Consider the following 23,360-nt stretch of genomic DNA (forward strand, 5'->3'; position numbering starts at 1 on the left):
GGCCATCGATCAGAAAGCGAGAAAGTTTTATGTTTCTGGGTGATCACATGGGAAGCACCGCAAATTTTTATTTTCTAAAACCAGACTGCTTCTTTCCGCAAAGAAAACAATCGGATTTTTAATTTAGCTTATTATTTAAGAAACTTTATTCATTGCTTTTGGATCCTCCATCTACTAGTGGATCTTGCATATTATGAAATTGTCTTTGTTTGTATGATTCTCTTTTATTTTAATAATATAAATTAATTTGAATCTGTTTAATTAATGTTTGTAACAAATAAGAGCGAGAAAGAGAGGGAGAGTAAAATAAATTATTTTTTTATTGAATACGGAATAACTTTTCTTTATTAGGCTGCAATTTTATATTAATGTAAATAGATATTTGATCTTTGAAAATATCTCTTATTTTTTCTCTAAAAATTTATCGATATTTATCGATCTTATTTTTACAGTATGCATATTAGATTTTATCTGCAAACTTTCTTTAAAGTTCACTATCTCACAACCTTGTAGCAGATATTTAAAATGCCGTTATAATCGCTCAATTACTCTTCAATTACTACAGTTGCACCATGCCTCGCTGGAAATTGCAAAACATACGACTAACGAGATAATTGATTGCTAATCGGAACTGGAATAAAAATCGAATGCAGATATTGCGCTATTGTGATGACGAGTTAGACACTTGCCAGAAGGCTTCTGTCTTCTACGTCGTAACAATACACCGTTATTGTAAGATACCGACCGGATCTTGGGTCAGGCAGTGCGAGTAATTTTCTAAATAACACGGGTCTCGCGATTCATTGATCGTTCACGATCCAATGTATCAGTCACGCAGTTCAGAAGGGCTGATATTATCTTCTGAAACGGAAATTGTGTATTCCGCCACCCGCAAAAGGTTCAGCCAATTTTCTCGTGTAAGTAATGACGCAATGACGCAATGACGCCATTTATTTGTCACCTGAAGCGATATAAGCAGAATAAAATAAAGAAAACAAAAGCAAAAGTGAAAGCTTATAGCTTATAGCTTCAAATTAAGATAAAAAGTGTATTAGTTCCCTTTTAAAAGCCATTACCAATTTACATATATTACGCTGTTACAGTTGTGTAACAGTTTTGCTTCATGCTACTGCAATTCGTAGTATCAATGATCTTACTTCGATAAGATGCAAAATTGTACTCTTCCTAGAAAAGAATAGATAATTTTGTTTCCTCTAACATTAGCGAGGTATAGCTTCAAAGCGTGCGTTTCATTGCCGTTCGTTAATTAGCGATTGCGATAGTATCAAGCCGCGCAATATTTTAGGATAACCGCGGAAAGTATGCTATGTATGCTAGGCGAGTCTACTAAAAATACTTGTTTAGAGAGTATTAGCGTTTCGACGCGAGTTAAATCATAAGGTAAGATCGTACGATTAAAAGACATTACCAAGCATGGATTAAGAGTGACATACGGTCCGATCACATTACTTAGTTAAAAACGCAGAATTATATGCTGAAATTATGCGTAAATCTATCTGTGATAACAGCCTTTAAATATCGGCGCCGGTGGCACTCGAATAATTATAATTCACTAGGCATATCGTAAGTTCCTGAAGCTAAATTTTTATGAAGGAATTTTGAATTAATAATAGACGTATGAAGAGAGAGTTGGAAAGGAATTAACTTTTTTATAAGATTTGCAAGAAATCAAAACCAAATATAACAAGAAACTTAATTAATACTTGGCAATCTTCTTTATACAATTTACATATATGTTTTACTTATTATTTTATTAGAGTCTTATTGGAGCCTAATGGATTATTTTTTATCACAAATAAAAGTAAATTTAAAATCCATAAAACTTAAACGGTTACGTATTACACATGCGATAATTACATTCATTTTCTAAATAACGTTTTTTTGTTTTAATTACAACAAGCTATTTTCTTAATTTTGTATTATATTACCCAGAATTCTTCAAACATTCGGAAAAGAATACCATTAGCAAATCTCCGCTTTTTAAATCGTCTGATTAAGATTAGAACGAAGGAATTTCTCATTCCATTGATGGAATCATAATCATCGTATTCTCCAAGCGGACGATGAAAAAGAAAACAGGTCTAATAATATTTAAAAAGCTAGAAGGGGACGGACTAGCGATAGCACGCTAATCACAGCATAGCATTAGCGATAACGTAAAATTACCACGAGGCATGATTCTCATAAGTCGCGGACCTTCATCGACTAATCATCGGTTTTATTAAAAGGCAATCGCTTTAGGTCGCCGTCATGAAAAATCGTTTTTGAATGATCAGATCGTCGAAAGAATTCTCTCGTGATAATCTGTGACCGTTTCTCGATGCTAAATAGGTAATGCGTTATGTCGTCATGTGCAGCTCTGACGAGTGCTATTATAAATTCCCACGACGTTTATTATCGCATTTCTCGCGCGATAGAAACTTTGTGCCGCCGAGACCTTATTCTGCCACGATCAATGATCGGAATGAAGACGTATCGTTACCATTGCGAGTCTACTCGATGCGAGAACACGTTGATACGAGATCTCAATTCCGTGTTATCTAGTATTTATTAAATATACATATTCAAGTGTTTATTATTACTTTAGCATTTATTAAATATACATATATATTATGTATGCATTTTTTATATCTCTCTTAATCAGCACGCACTTTCTAAAATATTCATCATTTTATGTTAATACATACATAAACATAATAAATTTAATCAAGAATAGATATTGTTGTATATTGGTATTAAATTGAAAAAAATTTGTATTTTAAGTTTAGTTGAGAAAATAATTAGCTAGGTTTGTTTATTGTATGCTAGTTCTGCAATTTATTATATAGCACATTAACACAACCTTTTTATATATATATATATATATATATGTATTGCGGTTATCATGCAGTTGAATTATTTGCACTATAGCCTTTAGTTGGGTTTTGCAACATCGTCTAATATGTATAAACCTTTAGCTAAGAACATCGTAAATATAGGTGCAGCTAGAATTGAAGATCGAGAACTCCGTGTTAATAGCAAGTAAAATTTTAAGAAAAATTTGATTAAGGCTTCTCACCGCTAATTTATGACACCATTATGCCAGATTGGTTTATACAGAAACGAATCCAAACGATATCGAAACATGCGCGGTGCGCATATCTATGTTATAGTATTTAAAAAGCCATTTAACGCGGCGCATCTAAGGATTAATCGTAGTTGCGTAGTTGCGAAATTTTCGCGTTCCCGCAATGAAGCCAGCCGTAATAATTCGCGAAAAAAATTTTGCTCTTCTCCACCAATTACGTAACAGAATGCACGAACGTGCAGATCAGCGCCTAATATTAAACCATTGCTCATTGCGCGGTGGTGAAGCGGATTTTGCCGATAAGTTATGAATGTACTAGATGCCATTAGCGTGATGAATTGCTCGTTTATTTCCGCGCGTTAATAAATAACAGTCTCTCCGAGACACTTTGCAAAAATTGGAGCGTATCAGGTCTACATATTTTTTTTCTCAAAGTTACATAATACCCGGGAACCCGAGAAGATTCGTCCGACGATCCAGGGAAAATCGGGAAAATCCGGGAAGTTGGTAGGGATGATACGATTGTGGGATGTAAACCAGCGAATAACATTGTGAGTTTTATGGGTAAAATATATACGAGTTGAGATCTGCCGAGTTGAAGCAATCTCGTGGTACCACGAGATGCCACGAGCTGCGGCGAAAGCTCGTGTTCGCAAAGCATCGAGACGATTTACGTTTGCAGATACGTTGTTCAATGTGCTGAAAGCACATACCCGATCGTTATCGCCTGAATCGACCAATTATGACGCAACGTTAATGATCCCGATGAATGGTGTCATCGAGTCAATGACACTGCGAGCAGTGCAGGCAAAAAAGCAGGTAGCTATACGAGTCGTGCAATTAGCTCCACTTGCCATGCTATAATCACCGTATTACATCGAATCATTGCGTGGCATTTGAATGTGTCGAGAGAGTATATCTGATAAATATTTAAATCTCGTTAATTAGCATCATTACGCTAGAATAACTATAATCAATTACTTAAACAGATACTTTATCATAATCGTTATTACTTTTAATAAAATACGTAGTCACAGTGTTGCTTTCCTTTAATTACTTGTTTTTATCGGAATGTACATTTAAATATTACATTTAAATATTTCCGAAACATATTGTAAGTAGATTCTTTCTCGTATTCTATTGCTAATAAATTGTAGACGCTTTTAAATACGGTTTTGGTGTTAATACACAAAATAATATTGAACATATTATCTACAAAAAACGGCGTTTATAAAATATTGTTGATACGTTATCAGCGTTTCACATTATGATTTATTCGTACAATTGAATTAAATTAAAACATCAAATTTAATTTTACTGTAATTTTAAATTTCCAACATTTATTTGCAGTCTATTTGTCTATTTGGATTTTTGCAAGACGGGAATCATTATTTCGCGGGAAAAAAGTGCTCTGTTATCGCACGAAAATTATTTCTCATACTTGAACGATGCGATTGAGAAGATGACCCGAGGTATATTTATTTATACCTCGCGAGCGAACGCTGAAGCGGAGGCTGATGAACGATACAAGGAGCAAGATGCAGTCCGGACGCTCTCCGTTCTTGCTCTAGGAACGCAGCAATTTAGCGATATCAGTCGACAGACCGACATGGCTAATTCTATCTACGTAGCGCCACTCGATAATTTACTCGGGGAAATGTATTAGATCGCCACCGGAGCGACCGCTAATTACAGGCTATCTTGCATGCGAATACAAGTCTAGGCTGCGAGAACGAGATGTTAAACTACAGCGGCGAAAGTCACTCATCGATTATCAATGTCAGCTGCTGTCATCGCTTCCTCCTGAAATTGTTGAAAGTACGTTAACTAGGTTCTCACAATTAACTGCGATTTCCCCCGACGTCTGAATCTAGATGTAATTCAGAAAATGATATATGCAGATTTATGGAGATTTAATGTAGATCGGCGTTTCCCAATCTTTCAAGGAACGTTTCCAAGAATCGGCAGTGCATAAACAAGTATATTTGTATATAAAAAAATGCTTATCCTTTACAGAATTCTAATAGTGAATAGTTAACCAATTATGAATCTTATTGGGTGGATAGTAATCTAATTGTGAATCTTATATCTTGCAGCAATTAGATGCACGATCGATCGTATACGCTAAAAATGATCTTTGTTCTTTCTTAGTACAGGGAGATCGAACAGTTCCATAGGTTTATCCCTTCCATAGATTTAACCTTTATCATAGGTTCTCACCTTTGTTTGAGATTTCGTTATTATTGATATTTTAGTTGATATTTTAACTGATATTTATATTTAAAAATAATATGAATTAAATAGCTTTGCCTCTTATAACTTTACGTAATGCTGTATAAATCACTTATTTACTTACTTACTTGTCATTTATCTTTGGATTAAATCTATTCGACTTATTAAAGCTTGATTTTATTAAATATTTTAAAATTTATCTTTGTATTTCAAACAATAAAAAAGTTAATTCAACTTCTGTGTCAAGACAAATTTCTATACAAAAACAAAATTTTTGAAATTTGTGATTGAGAATTTATTTATTTATCTATTTTAAATGTATCTTGAAAAAAATTTATATACAAAAAGATTCTTAATTTTAGAATAATAAATGAAATTTATTATAGTTTATTTAAAAAAATTTAATTTAATTTAGAATATGTTTACATGCTATATATGCTATCAATAAGAAAAAGCTATACATCTTAAAGGTATGGGATAGTCATTCTTTTGATATTTTCGAATTCACGGAATCATTCTGGCCGTTCTCCAATTGGATCGATAACAGACAGATCTTTTAATTAATTTCTGTCAAACTCTTCTCCATGTTATTTAAGGATTCGCGTCACGAAGTGAGGAAAAGCGTACTTGCATCTATTAAAATCACGTCTTCATATTTTGTTGCCAGGTGACGCGCCATGGCAGAGGCGCCCAAAGCTCGGTTCCGTGACTTCACGCGGGCGTATAAAATCGGTCCTCCACCAACGGGAGCCGTCAGTACGAAACAACACCTCTAACAGAGAAACTCGGTTCTCGGTCTACTCACTAGCCTGCGATATGCACTTCTCATTTTATAATACACACGTTTAGATTTACACGCGAGGTAATAGCGAAAAAATATTTATTTATCAGGGAGCACCACGAAACACATAAACTCCTATGCAACCACTTTATAAATCATAAAGATATTTTGCAATTTTAACATTGATGAATATTGCTTGTCGATCGACAGCATTGAACCAACTTGTTGGTGAATTAATTTGCGATAGATTAATTAGCTTGAAAGTCAAATATTATATGATCAGAATAATTGTGTAATTATAATGTGATTTATCGAGATGAATCTCTTCAATGTGATAATAATTTGCTCTGCAAACTTGCAAATAAGAGACATATTCTGTGATCAATGTGTGAGTTGATTTTAGCTGTCGTGTTTGGTTAGTGTGTTTATTCTCCGTCAACAGTTTCTCACAAACAGCCCAAACTCGGTGCAACAGGTTAGTCAAGCAATCACAATGATCACAATTTAATGTAATCCTCATTATTAATTAAACAAAAATGTATAAAATATATAAAATGTAATTATCCTTTAATATTATTTCTAAACAGGATTAATAATAATACTTCTAACAAAAAGATGTGAAATTATAAAAATATATAACATTATTATACGATTGTAACTATATAAAATGTAATTTATAAATAGAGTTTTATTAATAATCAACTTTTCGTAAATAATAGGAAATAATTTATTTAACAATAAATTAAGCAAAAATTAAAATAACGCATAAAAATATCTTATATATTTTAATAGTCAGTTCAAATGAGATTTATTGGCAGCAAATTTGGTGATTACAACTTGAGTTGAGACGACTTTCGGTCTTGTAATTATCATAGTCTATATAATTGCAAACGCAGTAGTATGAAACTGCGGTCAAAATTATGCAGTGCGCAAAGCTATGATTAGTTACATTCTACTCGATCGAAAATGACTCCTTGTTCACAGGCTTGTTCACAGATTCGCTTTTTGCAAACGTATATTAATAGTGCGGCAATGTTGACGGGATTCGATAATCATAAAAATAAACAGTACACCATGTCTTGCGTAAGATTTCCTCAAATGCTCCATCTTGCCGCGATGCGACGTGTATTTACTGCAATAAAGTAAGAGTCCCAATAAACAATGGTTCGATAGGAAATATACAGAAACGTAACGCAAACAATTTTCCAACCTCATAACAAGGGCTCTTACATGCTGAATGCGTGATATTTTCAACATACATGTAAAAAATTTCATAACAGCGCCTCGTCGGGAATTCAACAATTAATTCATATAAAAAATTTAATTTAATTATTAATTTTTTAATTTAAATTTAAATTTATTTTAAATTTAATTTAATTTAATTAATTATTAAAAATTTATATAATTATAAAAACTAACGTAATAATAGAATTTTTACAATGGTTATATAAATTCTGATTGAAAGCTTATTATTATGTAAAAAATTAATAAATGTAATTTTTATTTGTCGTAAATAATATCGTACGTAGATTATAATATGCAATATTAATATCAATAAAATAATGAATAGCGTTATTAAAACAAGCTGCAATCGCCGGACAAACTACGCGATATTTTAATACGTAAAGTTATCAACTGTATCTAGCCGACAACTAGTTTTTAACTTGAGAAATGGAGATTACATACGTCTTACATTCTGTCTAAAAAGTTAATAAAATTATTATGCACTCGCAGCTTATTCGCCACGCAGGTTTTACGCGACGCAATCGTGGTCACACTCGAACCAGTAATAATTGTGAGCTTAATGAGCAATTCGTATGCGATTTAATGATCATATATCACGCTGTCTAATTTGCATTGATCGCATATACATTTGTATACGCAAATAAAGTACGCTACGATCCCGTTTCGGGTGTCAGTAATCTCGGCAATTCTTTTTCGAGTTTGCGGGATATGTTCGTCATCGAACGACATGTGTCGGGCTCGCACGACAGTTCGCCGGTGCAATGACATTATCACGGGGAACTATCGCGTTTCAGAATATGCAGTGTATGGTGCGTGCAATGGTCACCGAGTCTGCGAGCTCTCTTTTCTGCAAAAATTCTCTGGTACTTCTCGGCCGGCGCACTCGACTCACGGCAAATTTATCGTACTCGATTATGCAAGCGCACTCGTATAATTGGCGACGCGACTTTGCGCGGCCTTTGTCGGCAATTTATCTCGCAACACGCGTGCATAGATTTACGCGGGGGCAGACTTTCCCAGTTGCGAGCAATTGAAATTTACGATCAGTTTGTAATCTGCGATTCGCGTATCTGAAATTCCTCTAATTCGGCTCATTGACTGACGTGGACCGACCGTGGTAAATTGACGTCTTGAGACGGAAGATGTGAAACGTGAATCTATTTAGAAAAGAAAAAAATTAAGGGACATATAATTTTTATTCCAATTTTCGATATATCTCAAAATATATCTCAAGTGTATATATCAAAATGCGCTAAATGTCTCTGGTACATGTAATCCGCTAATAATTCTAGCTTCGGGCTACTCCACCTTCGACAGGTCGACGTACGGGTAATATAGGTTCTTGTCTAACACTCACTAGCAACTAGAGCATGAAAGCATTATACGTACGTATACACTCACATGCATACCAGCCGATGACTTCTCTAATATCCAATTTCCTTCGCCTCGGCTAGCTTCTTCAGCGTCACGCTACAACATTTTGCATGAATGTTAAATGTCATTTAAGTGTAAACAAGTCATTAACAGTTATTAATTTGCAAATTATTAATTAAATAAATGACAAATCGTATCATTTTATTTCTAAATATTGTCATTTGCCAATTAATAATTTTATCATTTCATTAAAATAATTATTCACAAAGATATAAGTAGAAAATAATTGTAAACAAATTGAGACACGTGACAAGTAATATTGTCACGTATTGTCATAAATTTGTCATTTAATAGATATTTTTTATTAAGCAGAAATATTAAATACACTGTTGAATTTACAAGAATTTCAATCAAACTTTCGTAATATTACGAATTATCGGAGCTCTACGGAGATGATGATGTAATTGCATTCCTCGATATTCGTGCCAATGTTCGCAAAATTTTATCTGTGGAATGTTACAATGATAATATTCTTATCGTTACTGTGTACAAAATATCGTTGGAATAACTTACTATTCAGTTATATCGCAGATTTCGCGATTTGATTGCATAAATAAATTCACAAATATAATCTATCATTATCTATTCACTTATCAACAAAATTTACTGTGTGTGTGTAATAATTGTTGTTAATTATTGTTATCGTTAACTTTAAAATAAGAAATGAATTTAAAAAATCTAATATTAAATCTATTATTTAAATTATCAAAATTATCTATAGATCTTAGAAATAATTTACAATTTAAAATATTTATATAATGTTAAAAGAAATTTAATATTAGTACGTTCTTTAATAAAAAAGTAAACCCTGCAAAATTTAATTTTGATTATTGAAGAAATTGATATTAATAATGAATACAGTGTGCAGTGAAAAATGAAGAATAAAGATTAGACACGTAAAGATTAGACTACACGTCTAATAGGGGAGTGCAGAGAGAGAGAGAGAAGTATATCGTCCCACCGGAAGCTGCGAGATGCGTCGACACTGAGGTCGCAAGAGCGAAAATCTGTCAAGATGCAACCACTCGTCCTTCCCTTTTTGCTGCTATCTTTAACGGTAAGGCATAAGCGCAACGCGACTAACATATATTGACGTGTGATTTACCGCGCCATTAAGGCGGCCGTCCGGCTGCAGCCTCAATGTCAAACTCGTATATCAAACGTGGGCGAAATTGTTCGTAATATGTTCCGGCATATGTCACGTTCATCGTGCCGCCAGTTCTGATCGATCACATAATTTCTTCTTAGAAAAGGAAAAGTAATGGATACACATTTTCATTCGTGAAAGTCTCGATTTTCATCGATATACGATGATGATGCAACTCTAATAGACGTAATTTACATGAGATTAGAAATAAAGATAAAGAGAAAGGTGAAAAATTTGTTAATCATTATAAGATTGAAGGCTTAACAAAAAGTTATTCCCGCATATATTATTAGCATTTATTATTTTTACTTATATACAAAAATTTTATTTCTAACATTTATTATTAATAATTAGTTTAAATTAGAATAATATATTTTACCAAAAACAATATGTAATATTTATAATTTATATTATAGATAAAAATTCATATAAAAAAGTTTAAAAAAAAAAGTTTAAAAAAAATTTTTTCAAAGTTGGTTATTATTTATTCAAAGTTTATGTTTATTGATCTTCGACGAATCAAATTAGGTTATTTCTACACCCGTTTTCCTTCTTAGGTTCACGATGCTTTTTTGGTTGACGATATGAGGTTCTTGTCGACGATGGCTCGACTTCTACGAGGCAATAAAAAGTGTTATACGACAACAGAGTTTCCATTTCACGATGATAAGAATTTTGTATAAGAGGGCGTAGTTTTATCATTACATGGTGGAAATTTTCCTAAAATACGCATATACTTTAGATGAAAGTTAATGCACCGTAGTTAATGTCATTGGTCATAGTTAGAATATAAATTTCGAAGAAACTTTTGTATAGCAGACTCGTATATGGAGCGCATAAAATAACATATTAAATGAATTAAACGGAATAGAAAGCAAGAAGCAATATTTTAGATAAATTAGATAATAATGTTATTTCATATAATGTTTCATAATAATATTATTTTATACAATAAAGATATAGAGACATCAAGTTATTTTTATTGTGATTTTAATATAATGCATATAATGTTTTTCAACTAGTTTTTATATTACACATATTTTCTATAAATTTTCAGTTGCCAGATTTCAAAGTGTTACGTTACATATTAATTGATCGTGTTCCTGTCAATGGAAACACACAGTCAAGCGTGACAACAGCAATTTTGTGTGAAGAAAAAATATTGCTTCGCTTTGTAAAAAAAAAAAAAAAAAAATGCGAAAGTATCGCAGGATATTAATTAGAACAAACGATCAACCTTGTACACTAACATCTCTAATGTCATCTCAACCGGACTGACCGGCTCGCACGTAAAACGATGTTCTATTAGCATAATTCAAGCTACTGGCGCCTAATTAGGGAGAATTTAAGGACACGCAAGGATCGTTCTCCTTGCGCAAATAAGCGGCGACACGCGGAGACACGTCGAAATTAATTGAACCTTCCAGGTGATCAAATATTCGCACCGTCGGGTTACGGTATCCGTGACGTAAATTAGTAGTTTGAGTACATCCAATGTTGAGTAGGAAGTCTCGCTTAACGCATTCCTGCGGTTAAGTGTTGCTGGCGGTGCGTATTTTTAGAATGGCAGAATAATATAATCGGGCCAGAATGTGCAACTTCCTGCCACACGAATCCGAAATCGAATCTCGCGGGAATCTTAGTCGCTATGTATTCTTTTTTCAAACGATCGTAAATTTTATAAATTCTATAAATACTCTTCTTTCTCAAGAGCGGTATGTTTTTATTTTTCTCGTAGAAACTTCTCTTTCTCGCTTCTTTCCACGATAAACATTTTTTTTTAAACTACAAGTTCTTTGTTTCTCTGATGTAGTTACAAATCTTACGTTCAAGTTAAAAGATAATAATAATTTTTTTCATGTGACGTTAGAACGCAATGTAAAAATTAGAAAATAAATACATACATGCGCAGAAAGATCGATAAAATATGATAAATGAAATTTTTTCGAAATGTTCATAAGATAATAAAATTTTTGCGGAAGTACCGTTGTATTTTTATGACCGACCGTAACATTGCAGTTTTCACCTCTTTGAACGTATTTAACATGTTTATGTGACGGCTATTCGTCTTCATTATTACGGAAACATGGCGCCAGAAGTTTACGCCGACCCTCGCGTGTCTTCAATGTGGTTGCTTCCAAACCGTGACGACGTCTTTATTTCCTATATATCCGTTTCGTCGAATAGCTTATGAAATTTCTCGAATTCAGAGATGGATCGAATTTACTTGACTAATATCGAGAAGATGTAGAAGGTCGACAAATCTTTTGGTCGAAAGATTCTATATATTAGACGCTTAAATATTTGTAGTTTACAATTTATTAATGTACAGAAGGAAAATAAATAATAAAGTCCATGTTTGAAAAATCGCGTTAAAATCTTTGTGATATTCGTGTAAGTTGCATAGCACAACTATATTGCACACTAGAAAATCATATATTTTGACTTGACTGAGATATGCAACAGTGTAAAATAACATTACGTTTTATGTTTTACGAAAGATTTGTATTTTGCTTCAGATCAAAGTACAACAACACTAAAATTAGAATGCAATAAAAAAGAAATTTTAATTTAAATTTCTTACTGAAAACTTTGCGTTAAATACTCGCGTTTAAATAAACACAGATATATATCATAACTTCTTCAGTTGTTTTATTATCACATTAGTCAATACGATTACAAAGACGTTTTTAACAAGTGTTCTTTTTTTTATATTTTGGTTGATCGAGCAGCAAGCACCGAAGATCGTCGCGGTGCATCATCGCGCGACAGGTTTGCCATTATGCGCTGCATTTAGGGCGATGGGGATTTAACGGCTTGAGTGGCCACGAAAATAACACACCGAAAATAAGCGCTAAGCAGAGATTCGACGTTAGGTATCATCGCGAGGCGATCGGTTCGACGCCGTCAATCTTGATTATCGTAAAAAAGGAGAGACGCACCGCGACACTGTCGACTCAGGATCGTTCAACTTCACTCTCGATGGTGACATTACGCATAATCCAGCTAAGCCGGCGCTTAGAAATCTGACGATGTGCAACACGATCTCTCAGATCATATTTCCACGTGTTTATACGTTATGAATACGAATTCAAAATATAAGAATTTACCGCGTAAAAATATACAATATTATTATTATTATTATATAATTAAACAATAAAAACATTAAACATTAAAAACTTAAACATTAAAAACAATAGTATTATTTATATACTTTAATAAAATAATAAGAAATTAATAGAGATCTACATCGCGCTTTTTTCTGCCACTTGAATTAATGAGACGTTAAATTAATGAGTCGAGTGATAACACGAGGCAGTTAATTAGACACGTTGGATGACATGCGCACGATGTAATCTCGAAGAACCAAGGAAATTGTTTAGCCGCTCACAAAGAAAATGGTTCCCTCTTAATCGTGCATTCATACGTTACTCGCTGATACGTGGAGTGTACACACGCTCGTATTTTATCGTAATGTAAACAGCTAATGTGGCCGAGGTGCTGCACGAGGAGCTATTACACGCGCTTAACAGAATTATGATTTCTTATTATTTATGATATTTGGTGCAATATGGTGAATTGTGATTAGTATTAGTTTATTATTGAAATTATTTCATCTGAATACACTTTCTTTTTTCCCAAAATGAAAGTTTTAATTAATACACATTCAAACAATCAATCCAAGTTTAATGGATATTTCGAAAGCTACATAGTTATTTATTTGACTTGAAAATTATACTTGATTGAATCTAACATTTTATTTTTTTTTATAAATATATTGTACATTTGAATCATTGCTAAAAGATTGTTAAATAGTTTCTTTAGAAATAAGTATAAGAAAGTTTCATCTATTTCTTCTTAAAAAAATATTATGTTAAAAAATAAAACTTAAAGATATGGCCAACAATATTTACATTGTACTTTATTTAAAATTAATTGTAACCACATATATTTTTATTAATAAGTTAATCTTAAGAAAGCTATATTAAAAAATTTTTTTTTATTCCAAAAATTACTTTATGTATATTATATGCAATTATATTCAGATCTTAATTCAATGTTTTTCATTTCACATTGATTTATATCATTTTCTCATTAAAAAAAAAAAAATCTTTCTCTCTTATATTTTAGCTTAAGCGTTGAATGTTCTACGCCACTGTACATTCATTGTTCGCCGCTGATTTATAAATTCACTCATGCGATATTCATACAATTAACATCGTGCGATCTCCGTGTATACAAACGGCAAGCAAGTTGACATTCATCCCGAGTTAATCCAATTGGAGAGAGGAGTGTCAGTTTGGGCGCGGCTTGATGTGCAGTTCGCCGATTAAACCTGGCTGAAAATGAATGGTCAGCCTCAATCGAGCCTCGTCACTCTTTCAGAATAATTTCCGATGTGTATCGAATTATGATTGTCGCATTTTATGTACGCAGGAACAATATCGCCGAAGAAATTCGAGCGAATAAAATCAATTTTCTAAACTATTTTAATTAATGAGTTTTGATTTATCAATAAAATATAATTTATTAATTTTAACAAATTATAATGTATGTGTTGCAAAAGTATTATAATTTATGGTGTTATATTTATTCTATATAAGTGATATATTTCTTGTCCGATTTAAATAAAAAATGCAATAAAACTTATTAAATATTTAATTAATGTTTTTTATTCTTCTATACGTAACGCTATTTCACTTCGCTAATTAAAAATTACTATAAATTAATTTTCAAACATGATGACAATCGATTAAATCAATTTATCGTATAATCCACGTGTTGACATTATATTTTTCTATATATATATATATATATATATATTACGTTTGGTAAAACAAGAATTTTTACACGAGATTTCAACAATTCTTGTTGGAATATGAAATGAAAAAAGTGTAAGTAATAATTGTCACAGAATTATCAAGGCCGCTTAGTAATAGCGAAGTAGTGCGAAGGAGTGATTCGTAAGAGTAAGAGGAATGATTTATTGCTGCAGATACTAGCGAGCTGATGGAGGAAGCTCGTGGTACTGATTAAGCTAGACTCCGTTTTCATTCTCTCACATACATCGGTATATGTGCCACAACAGGGCCACGTGGTAAATGCCGATAATACTTGTGATAATACTTTGATCGCGATTCAGGTCAAATCGCGCATCTCCAACCTACCGTTTGATCGCTTAATTAACCTTGATGATCTAATGTGGCGATCTGGTGAGGAAGCAAAAGCATTCCACCATCTCGATGTAATAGATCTTTCTTCTAGGCTATTTTGGTGCCTTCGTATAGGATATTCCAAAATACGCAAGGTGAATATGGCCTCTTATGCCTTAATATAATCCTATCGTCTTAATATATTAATAATTGTTTTTTTTTTTTTTTTTTAATTTTATTGTCCATTGTCAAATTTTTTGTTCATTGTTCTAGACGGACTGGATGTTATTCTAGATGTTATTCCTGATTTTCTGTGCGTTATATCTTCCACGTAGAAATATTTATACTATAACCGCGTGTTCTACGTACAGGGTGTTCTTACGTACTCGTGCTAATTTCCAGAACTGATGATTCGCGAGCGGTGTTTATTTCCGTGCATTAGCGAAACAGTGAGTGCGGTAACCGTGCAAATGTAAAATGCTCGTCCGTGCGCCGGAGAACGGAAAGGGTGACGCGAAATTATGGCTGTCACGGCGTAAATTTAGACGACGATTTGCCATCGTTTCGGTTTGCCTGCATTCTATCACCTCGTCTGGCTAAAAGTCGCGATAATAAATCCTTCGGAAATGAAAAATCGCGAGGCATAAGGCGTATCGTGAATCAAAATATAAGAGATAAGAGCTTTGTGACTTAAAAAATATATATCTTGGCCGTTTGATGTATTGCTTGATAAATTTGTTATTGCGATAACTTCGAGATTTTGCTAACGATGGAAATCATGGGGAATTTTTATGAAGCACATATTACCTGTCTGCATCAGACAGATATAGCTACTGTGTCGCTTCCTAATTAATTTATTTCGCAGATTCGCGTCAACGCGATCACGCTTGACACGCTTGGGAAGATAGAAATGCATGCGGAAATGTCATTCGTCACTCACGAGCTGTTTAACGGATTGTTCAAGTCTTGATCTTGAAGTGCTGACTGAGACTGCGAAATTCAGTCCAGTGAAGTCACGCGACATTTATTGTCACTCGCATGAATTTCTTGGCCGACATGGCACGTGTTTATAACGTTGACTGTTTCAGTGCGGAGCGAGATTTGGCAACGGTCATCTGATTGATGGCATTTTCACGGAGCCGACTTTGGAACCGGGTTATAATTTGGTGGCGGTGGTCCCGCGTGGCGCCTTGGCACTGAACGTGACCGAACTTCGTCGCACGCAGAACTATCTTGGTAAGAGAAATAGAGGTATATATGTGACTATTGATAAAGATAAGTCAAAGTGACCAAACTATTTTCATTCAACTTGAACGCTGAACCTTTAACTTTACATTTAACTTTACATTGCACGTTTCATATTTATTTAAATAAGATTGTATATTTATAGTAAATATAATATCTCACACACGTTTAAACCTAGTATTACATTTTCAATTAAGATTATTTGATATTATATTTTAATGTCTCTCCACTTTTCCAAAGGCACATCATTAGAAAATGTGAAAATTGCTTATAGAACGTTTTGAAGAATGATAATCGTTTTATTACATGTAAAAAAGAACAATAATTGTTTTATTACGAGTTATAATTGATGTCGGCGCATATGCCACTTTGTGCATTTTGCAATGTAAATTGGACGTTACATGATCAGGACGTGACTAGCGACTTTTCTTGCTGGCGTTCAGATATTATCGATGCTAACATTAATTGCGCGATTGGCGCCAGGTAGAATAATTCAGTGGTATCGCTTTGGATTTCGTGGAAATCGCAACCGGTTGCAAGGAATGCATTTCCACCTATCGTGATTTCTCACTGTTTATGCACTGTTTACGGTAACCCGTTACATGGCGTGGTCGTTAAATAGCGACCGCACCCGACGATTAAGATCATCGTCATCCTGCAAATGATTACATGCAAAAATTAACTGACTGAGTTATTTTGCTTACAATATCTAACGTGATTAAACACAATTTAAAAGAATAAAAGTGACGTCATTTATTTAAATAAAATATTATAAAGATATTGTAATGCGATTTATGTGTGTTTTTGCAATTTATTGCAAGTTACAACAAGTTTAAGGATTAAATTTGAATTGTAAAGTAGTATTACTCGCTTCATTATGTGATTATCTGTCTCATAAATCTCGATTATTTCCAAGTCTTTAAGGATAATAATTCTCTATTATAAAACAATATTTATGACTATTCAATTTATAAAAATTAATGAATTTTTTTTTACAGAGTCTGCCACATGTTTAAAATAATGCTTTAAAGACATTATATAATTAATTAGGTAAAATTTACGGTAAAGCTTAATTTTTAGAAATTAAACTTTTTAAATACGCTATGTTTTTTAAAACACTTATAATAAAAATTAGTAGAGGGAATAATATTTAATTAAGAGACAAATTAAGAAAAGAACAAGACATTATAAAATAATAATAATAATAGTAATAAAAGTACCAAAAAATACCTTATAACATATATGATCTTTATATGTATATAATTCCTTAATAATAATACAATATTGAAAATTTGATTAAAAATTGAAGTTTGATTTATTATGCGTGAAGATAATCATTGTTGTATCGAAGTAATGATCGTTCGATCGAAGTAATGATTGCCTTTCACAGGATATGAACAACAGATCATAATCAATGCACCTTCTATGCAATGATTGCGTTGTCGATAAACAAGCGAATTGCCAACAGCATTATTAATTGTGATCGTTAACAATTCTGTCGGAAACCTTCATTACCGCCGACGTGATTGCACCTCCGTGATTATCCTCACCTAATCTGTAAAGACGAGTGAGTCAAAGAAAATCGCTTTGCGTGGCTTTAAATCCATATCATCTTTGAGAACTCAAAGAAAACATAAAAGATAAAATACATGAAATTTACAAAATATAACTAGTAAATTATAACACACGAATATTACTTCTTGCAAAAGAATTATAGAATATAATAAGATAAATGTAAAAATTAGAGATTAAATTCGACTTCGTGAATGCACTTCCGTTTATCTGCTTTAATTTCATTTCTTTTTACTGACTTGTGCTGACTAGCGCAAACGTAAAGTGACGTAATGCAATCATTCACAGCGTGGAATTGGGTCTGTTGTCTCGCTAAATTAGATGCACCGGCCCGTGCCACGTGGATTACATAAATTGCGCGCGACCGTAAACTCGCTCATAAACGGCTGCCATTGTGCGCCCAAGTCTCGCTTAAACGATCGTGATTGCCAGCTTTAGCGTGATCCGTGTCAATTGACACGTCGAACATCATCGCTGTTCTATGAATAGAACTATAATAATTCACTCGCAGATAATTACGGTCATCGGTAATGTTTTCACGTCCAAATCCTCTCGATCTCTAGATCTCAATATATTTGTAACGCTTTTTAAAATATATACATAATAATAGCGAATATATATTTCTTGTTATATAATATAATAAGTGATTAATTCTAGTCTTTTTGCAACAAAGTTAAATAAAACAATATTTTTAATGTGTATTCCTATTATTTGTACCTCAGATTTAAGTTCAACGTGCTTTTTAGTTTAAAAAAATATATAATAAAATATCATATTAATATTATTTAGTAAAATGTTTGCAGCAATTAGATTGCAAAATGGCAGTTATTTATTAAATGGAAATAATGTTATTAACTGGTCCGGCGAATATAAGGCGGTCGGAACGACATTTGTTTATCGTCGCCAGAGTCCTCAGAATTTAGAAAGCTTTTCTGCTGCGGGCCCATTACAGGAATCTATAGATGTCATGGTAAGTAATACGATAGATGTTAAATTGTAGATATTGTAGATATAACGCGATCGTAATAATGACGGCTTATTGTTAGAGTAGTAATTGAGTAGTAATTGTTGAGTGCTGGCAACCGTGGGCGTTAATGAGTTTAACCGAGTTCTATTTAATTCTTTTACCGCGGATTTTCTGCTGCCTATTGTCATAAATTGTGTAGATTCTATTTAGTAATGTTAAATCGTATATTTTTTTATTTACAAATATAACATTAAAATTTAATAATTAAAAACTGTCTGAATTAAAGATGGAATTAATATATAAAATAATATTACTTTTAATTATTATCTATTCTATAGGTTTTATATCAGGAACCAAATCCTGGTATTGTTTATCGATATCGGATTCCCGGAAATGTAAATTTATCGAGAAGTAATCATCTCCTACACAATGCAGGTAAACAAATTAATGTAGACAAGATAATTAATGCATTATTTTTCTTTTTAACATAATAAATGTTTAAACGTACAATTAAATTATTAAAATTAGAAAATTATTTGTTTATAGTTTCCAATAAAAGTGTTGAGCATAGCTTACAAAATAGGAGGTAAGAAATGGTTTTGATAAATTAACATTCTTTAATAAATTTAGTAAAATAAAATATTTTTATATAATTTTCTGATAATTAGCGTCATGCTTTAAATTCCACATTTAATAATTAAAATATTTAATTTTAGATTTGAAAATGGACCAACAATAAATAATGAAACGTCTTCACCGTATTCATTACGACGGTACAGAAGAAGAAAATTTATCTGGAAAGCGATTGGCTATAGTGACTGTAGCAAATCATGCGGCGGAGGTAAACGAGGATTAACTGAATATTATTAAGTATTTTATGGGTTGAATTGCGGATACAAAAGGCTTCTGTATGTTATATAAGGTATACAGATACTCAGGCACATATGTATCAAAGAGCACACACAACAGCCAGTACCGGAGAAAAGATGCCATGCTTTGGAAAAATTGCACGAAGTTCGTCTTCGATGTAATACTATGCCATGTCCACCAAGGTAATTGAAGTTCAATTTATATTTTATGTGTAAAAAATCAATTAAAGACATCTGGTTATATGATATTAAATAATAATATATAAAATAATAAATAATACAAAAAGATAATATACACACATATAAATCACAAATAAAAGTGCATGGATTATATTAAATTTTGCAAAACTTTTAATGTATTTATGATCTATAATACGCTATATTAAAAATTATTTTAAAAATTAATTATCTTAATGAAGACAATTTAATGAAGAAACAAAGCTATTTATTAAAAAATATTTGTATTGTTGTAACATTACAAAAGAAGTTAAAACTTTATTAATTTTGAGTGAATAATGAATAAATAATACATCTTTTAATGTTGCGAAAATTTAATTAATTATCTAAGAATATTCTTCTTATTTTTTTGAAAATAAAATCTTCAAGATGGCGCGGCGGGCCATGGAGTGACTGTTCTACTTCCTGCGGCACTGGGGTTCGTACACGAGAACTCGAATGTGTACAAGAAGTGAAACCGTCATTAACGATGAGAATCTCTGACGGTGCTTGTATGGAACCAAAAAATCTGTCAACAAGCGAGATGTGCGAGATGCCAGCATGCAACGAGGAGATCAAGCAAACGTCGACGCAGACATCTGTTCAATTATCAGCACCGCGGTGGACTGTAGGTGTTTGGTCGCAGGTAAATCGTTTGATCATATATCTTAGAATTATTCACATTTTTTTCAAGATAATTTGTTATATAAAAAAAAAATTGAATAAAACATACGATATAATAAACATACGATTACATGAATTTCAATGTCTGGAAAAATGTGATATATATTAGGAGCAATATTACAAAACAGTATTATGTTAGATTTTGAATTTGGACTATAATGTACGTTTTCAAATTTGTTATAGAATTTTAAAGCAAAACAATTTTTAAAAAATTAAAAAAATAATTATTGATATAAAAGTATCAGTCAAATGATCGTAATCCTACATGTCATTCGTTTCAAAGTGTTCCACATCTTGCGGCACAGGGAAAAGAACAAGAGTTGTAACTTGCGTTACTGAAGATACTTCGTGTGATCTTTCGGAAAAGCCTGAAGCACATGAAACATGTGATTCAGGCCCATGTCTAACGAAATCAACGCCATTGAACGTTGTTTCTGCAAAGCTTCAGAATCCGCAGTGGTTATTTACTGAGTGGTCTGACCAGGTGAATTTTTACCAATTTGCAAACTGCAAGAGCTACAGTCTTAAAACATACGTATAACTAGTTTATCGATTATTAATAATAACTTATTAACGGAGGAACTGATAGAAAAAATAATATATATAAAAATTTTTAATTATAAATTATAAATTTTAAATTATATTATTTATTATGTTCTAAATTACATAGATCAAAGAATTATCGTATTAATTTTATTATTAATCTATAAATTATTGACTTCAGTGTTCGGCAGAATGTGGGACTGGAGTTCAAACTAGAAGAGTTCTTTGCGAGACAAGCTCTAATGAAGAACATTGCGATGAATTAAGTCGACCTGAGACTTCTAGAGATTGTTTGAGCAACAGAACTTGTAGTGGTCAATGGTTTACAGGACCATGGACGGAGGTCAGTTTTAAATGTAATTGTCTAATAACTTATAAAATATAATTTTAAACATTTTTAAATGTAACAAGTGATTTTTTTTTATTCTCTAGTGTTCCTCAAGCTGTGACATAGGCGAGCAAGTTAGAGATGTTGTATGTGTTACAACTCTTAGAGGCTCTTTACGAGTCGTTTTAGATATGAATTGTCCTGCGAACAAGCCGGAAAATAGAAAATCGTGCAGAGAGAGTCCTTGCACCTCTGCTTGGTTCATATCAGATTGGACACCGGTAAACACCGTCTAATCTTTTATCACGTTAAAATTTTAGAATTAAAATCTTCATCAACGACTAAAACAAAATTTGGTAAATTAAAGTGATTGGCTCAATTGTCGTGAGTCATACATTAATTCTGGATCCGATGCTTTTACCAAATTAATATATTATAAATATTATTATAAATAAAATTATTATAAATAAAATTATAAGCTATTTTTAAATTTTTTAGTATTAATATTATTAATGCAAAAATAATTTTATATTTTATAAACAAATAAAAATAAAAAAGTGTATTTCCGACTCATAATTAGAACATATATATAATAATACATTTTTTAATTCTCTTCTACAATTTATAATTGTTATAATTTATTAAAAGTATAATTATTTTGGTCTGAACTTATAATATTTATTGTTTACATTGATAATATTTTTTTATAAACGTTTTAATAATATTTTCATATAAATAAATAAAAGTCATTTTAACTTTAAATGATTCATAATTGGACTCTTATATTTACTTTCGTTTATAGTGTTCACGATCTTGTGGTAAAGGCATTCAGAAACGCGAAGTTCGATGTCTAAATCCAGATGGTCAATTACCAGAATCATATCAGCTTCATTGCCGTGAGGAAGATCGACCAATATCTCGAAGGACATGCAACGATTATCCCTGCAGAGATGATTTAAACACACCTGAACATTCTCAGAGAATTTTACAAATCCAAGATGACCCCGAAATAACAAATGGTTAAGTGAATTTTTAAATTTAAAATATAAATAGCGATTAACTTAATATAGTACTTAATATGATAATTAAGTAAATACGAATATAAGTTTATATCCGTATATTAAATATAAGTTTAATAAATAATAAATAACCGTTATTAATCTTTTGTAGTTTCTGTAAAGTTTATGAAATTATTATTAATATATAAACAATTGTATTAAATGGTATTTTCATGTGTTGATGTTTTATTTATTTATTTCAGGTGTTGAAGACAATCCACTTTGCAAAGACAAAATGGCTAATTGTAATTTAGTCACACAAGCTCGGCTTTGCTCTTATCAATTTTATCAAGAATCATGCTGCTTATCGTGTTCTCGAGGCAAGCAGGATTTTGAATAGAAATCTCTCCTTTTCCCTCCCCGTGACAATCATACTCATAACTTTTTTTAATGCAAAAAACTGCCTTTAGTAGTGTTTCCTGTTAATATGCATCGCCAAATAAAATTTTATTTTTGTCGTTTATTGATACAAATAATTTTTGATAATTAATAGATAGTAAAAATTTTATACGTTCTATATACATGTAGAAGTGTGGATACGTATGCAAAGTAATTTAATACACAATCCACGACTTTGTTAATAAATTTGAGCAAGATATTTGATAAAGAAACAAAAGAGACTGATTGCGCATGTAACTGCCAATTTGTTATCGTTATCGTTATTTGATGCAGCATTTAAATCCACATTGTTCTCACATAACTATAAATGTACATCAAGCATTAATAAACGTTACGCTTTCTGAGTTGTTGTTCACTTTATCTTCTATTTCTTTTCTTCTTCTTTTTTATTTCCGTATT

The 23,360-nt window shown here is 32.0% G+C and overlaps 1 protein-coding gene across 2 annotated transcripts; it reads left to right on the plus strand.

Moving 5' to 3' along the window:
- The first annotated feature begins 5,929 nt into the window (after positions 1 to 5,929).
- Positions 5,930 to 23,316, plus strand: LOC105425755 (thrombospondin type-1 domain-containing protein 4). 2 transcript variants are annotated; one of them, XM_089074118.1, is made up of 14 exons: positions 5,930 to 6,182; positions 9,642 to 9,837; positions 16,169 to 16,316; positions 18,701 to 18,867; positions 19,203 to 19,299; positions 19,411 to 19,450; positions 19,581 to 19,705; positions 19,787 to 19,916; positions 20,340 to 20,595; positions 20,917 to 21,117; positions 21,358 to 21,519; positions 21,609 to 21,785; positions 22,307 to 22,523; positions 22,766 to 23,316. In XM_089074118.1, exons 2-14 carry the CDS (start codon positions 9,796 to 9,798, stop codon positions 22,900 to 22,902), a joined length of 1,899 nt encoding a protein of 632 aa, XP_088930244.1. In that variant the 5' UTR covers positions 5,930 to 6,182; positions 9,642 to 9,795; the 3' UTR covers positions 22,903 to 23,316. The 2 variants fall into 2 exon arrangements, with proteins under 2 accessions (XP_088930244.1, XP_011634964.2); XM_011636662.3 differs by having other exon boundaries at positions 5,931 to 6,576.
- The last annotated feature ends 44 nt before the right edge of the window (positions 23,317 to 23,360 follow it).

This window comes from Pogonomyrmex barbatus, unplaced genomic scaffold, assembly GCF_055798465.1.
Source record: "Pogonomyrmex barbatus isolate J1 unplaced genomic scaffold, ASM5579846v1 scaffold16, whole genome shotgun sequence".
NCBI lineage: Eukaryota > Metazoa > Arthropoda > Insecta > Hymenoptera > Formicidae > Pogonomyrmex > Pogonomyrmex barbatus.

Excerpts from the sequence above, each read along its gene's own strand:
- LOC105425755 (XM_089074118.1), top strand. The coding sequence starts at position 9,796 with ATGCAACCACTCGTCCTTCCCTTTTTGCTGCTATCTTTAACG. Across the intron at positions 9,838-16,168 it reads TTTTGCTGCTATCTTTAACG|TGCGGAGCGAGATTTGGCAA; the intron begins GTAAGGCATAAG and ends TGACTGTTTCAG. Across the intron at positions 21,786-22,306 it reads TCATATCAGATTGGACACCG|TGTTCACGATCTTGTGGTAA; the intron begins GTAAACACCGTC and ends TTTCGTTTATAG.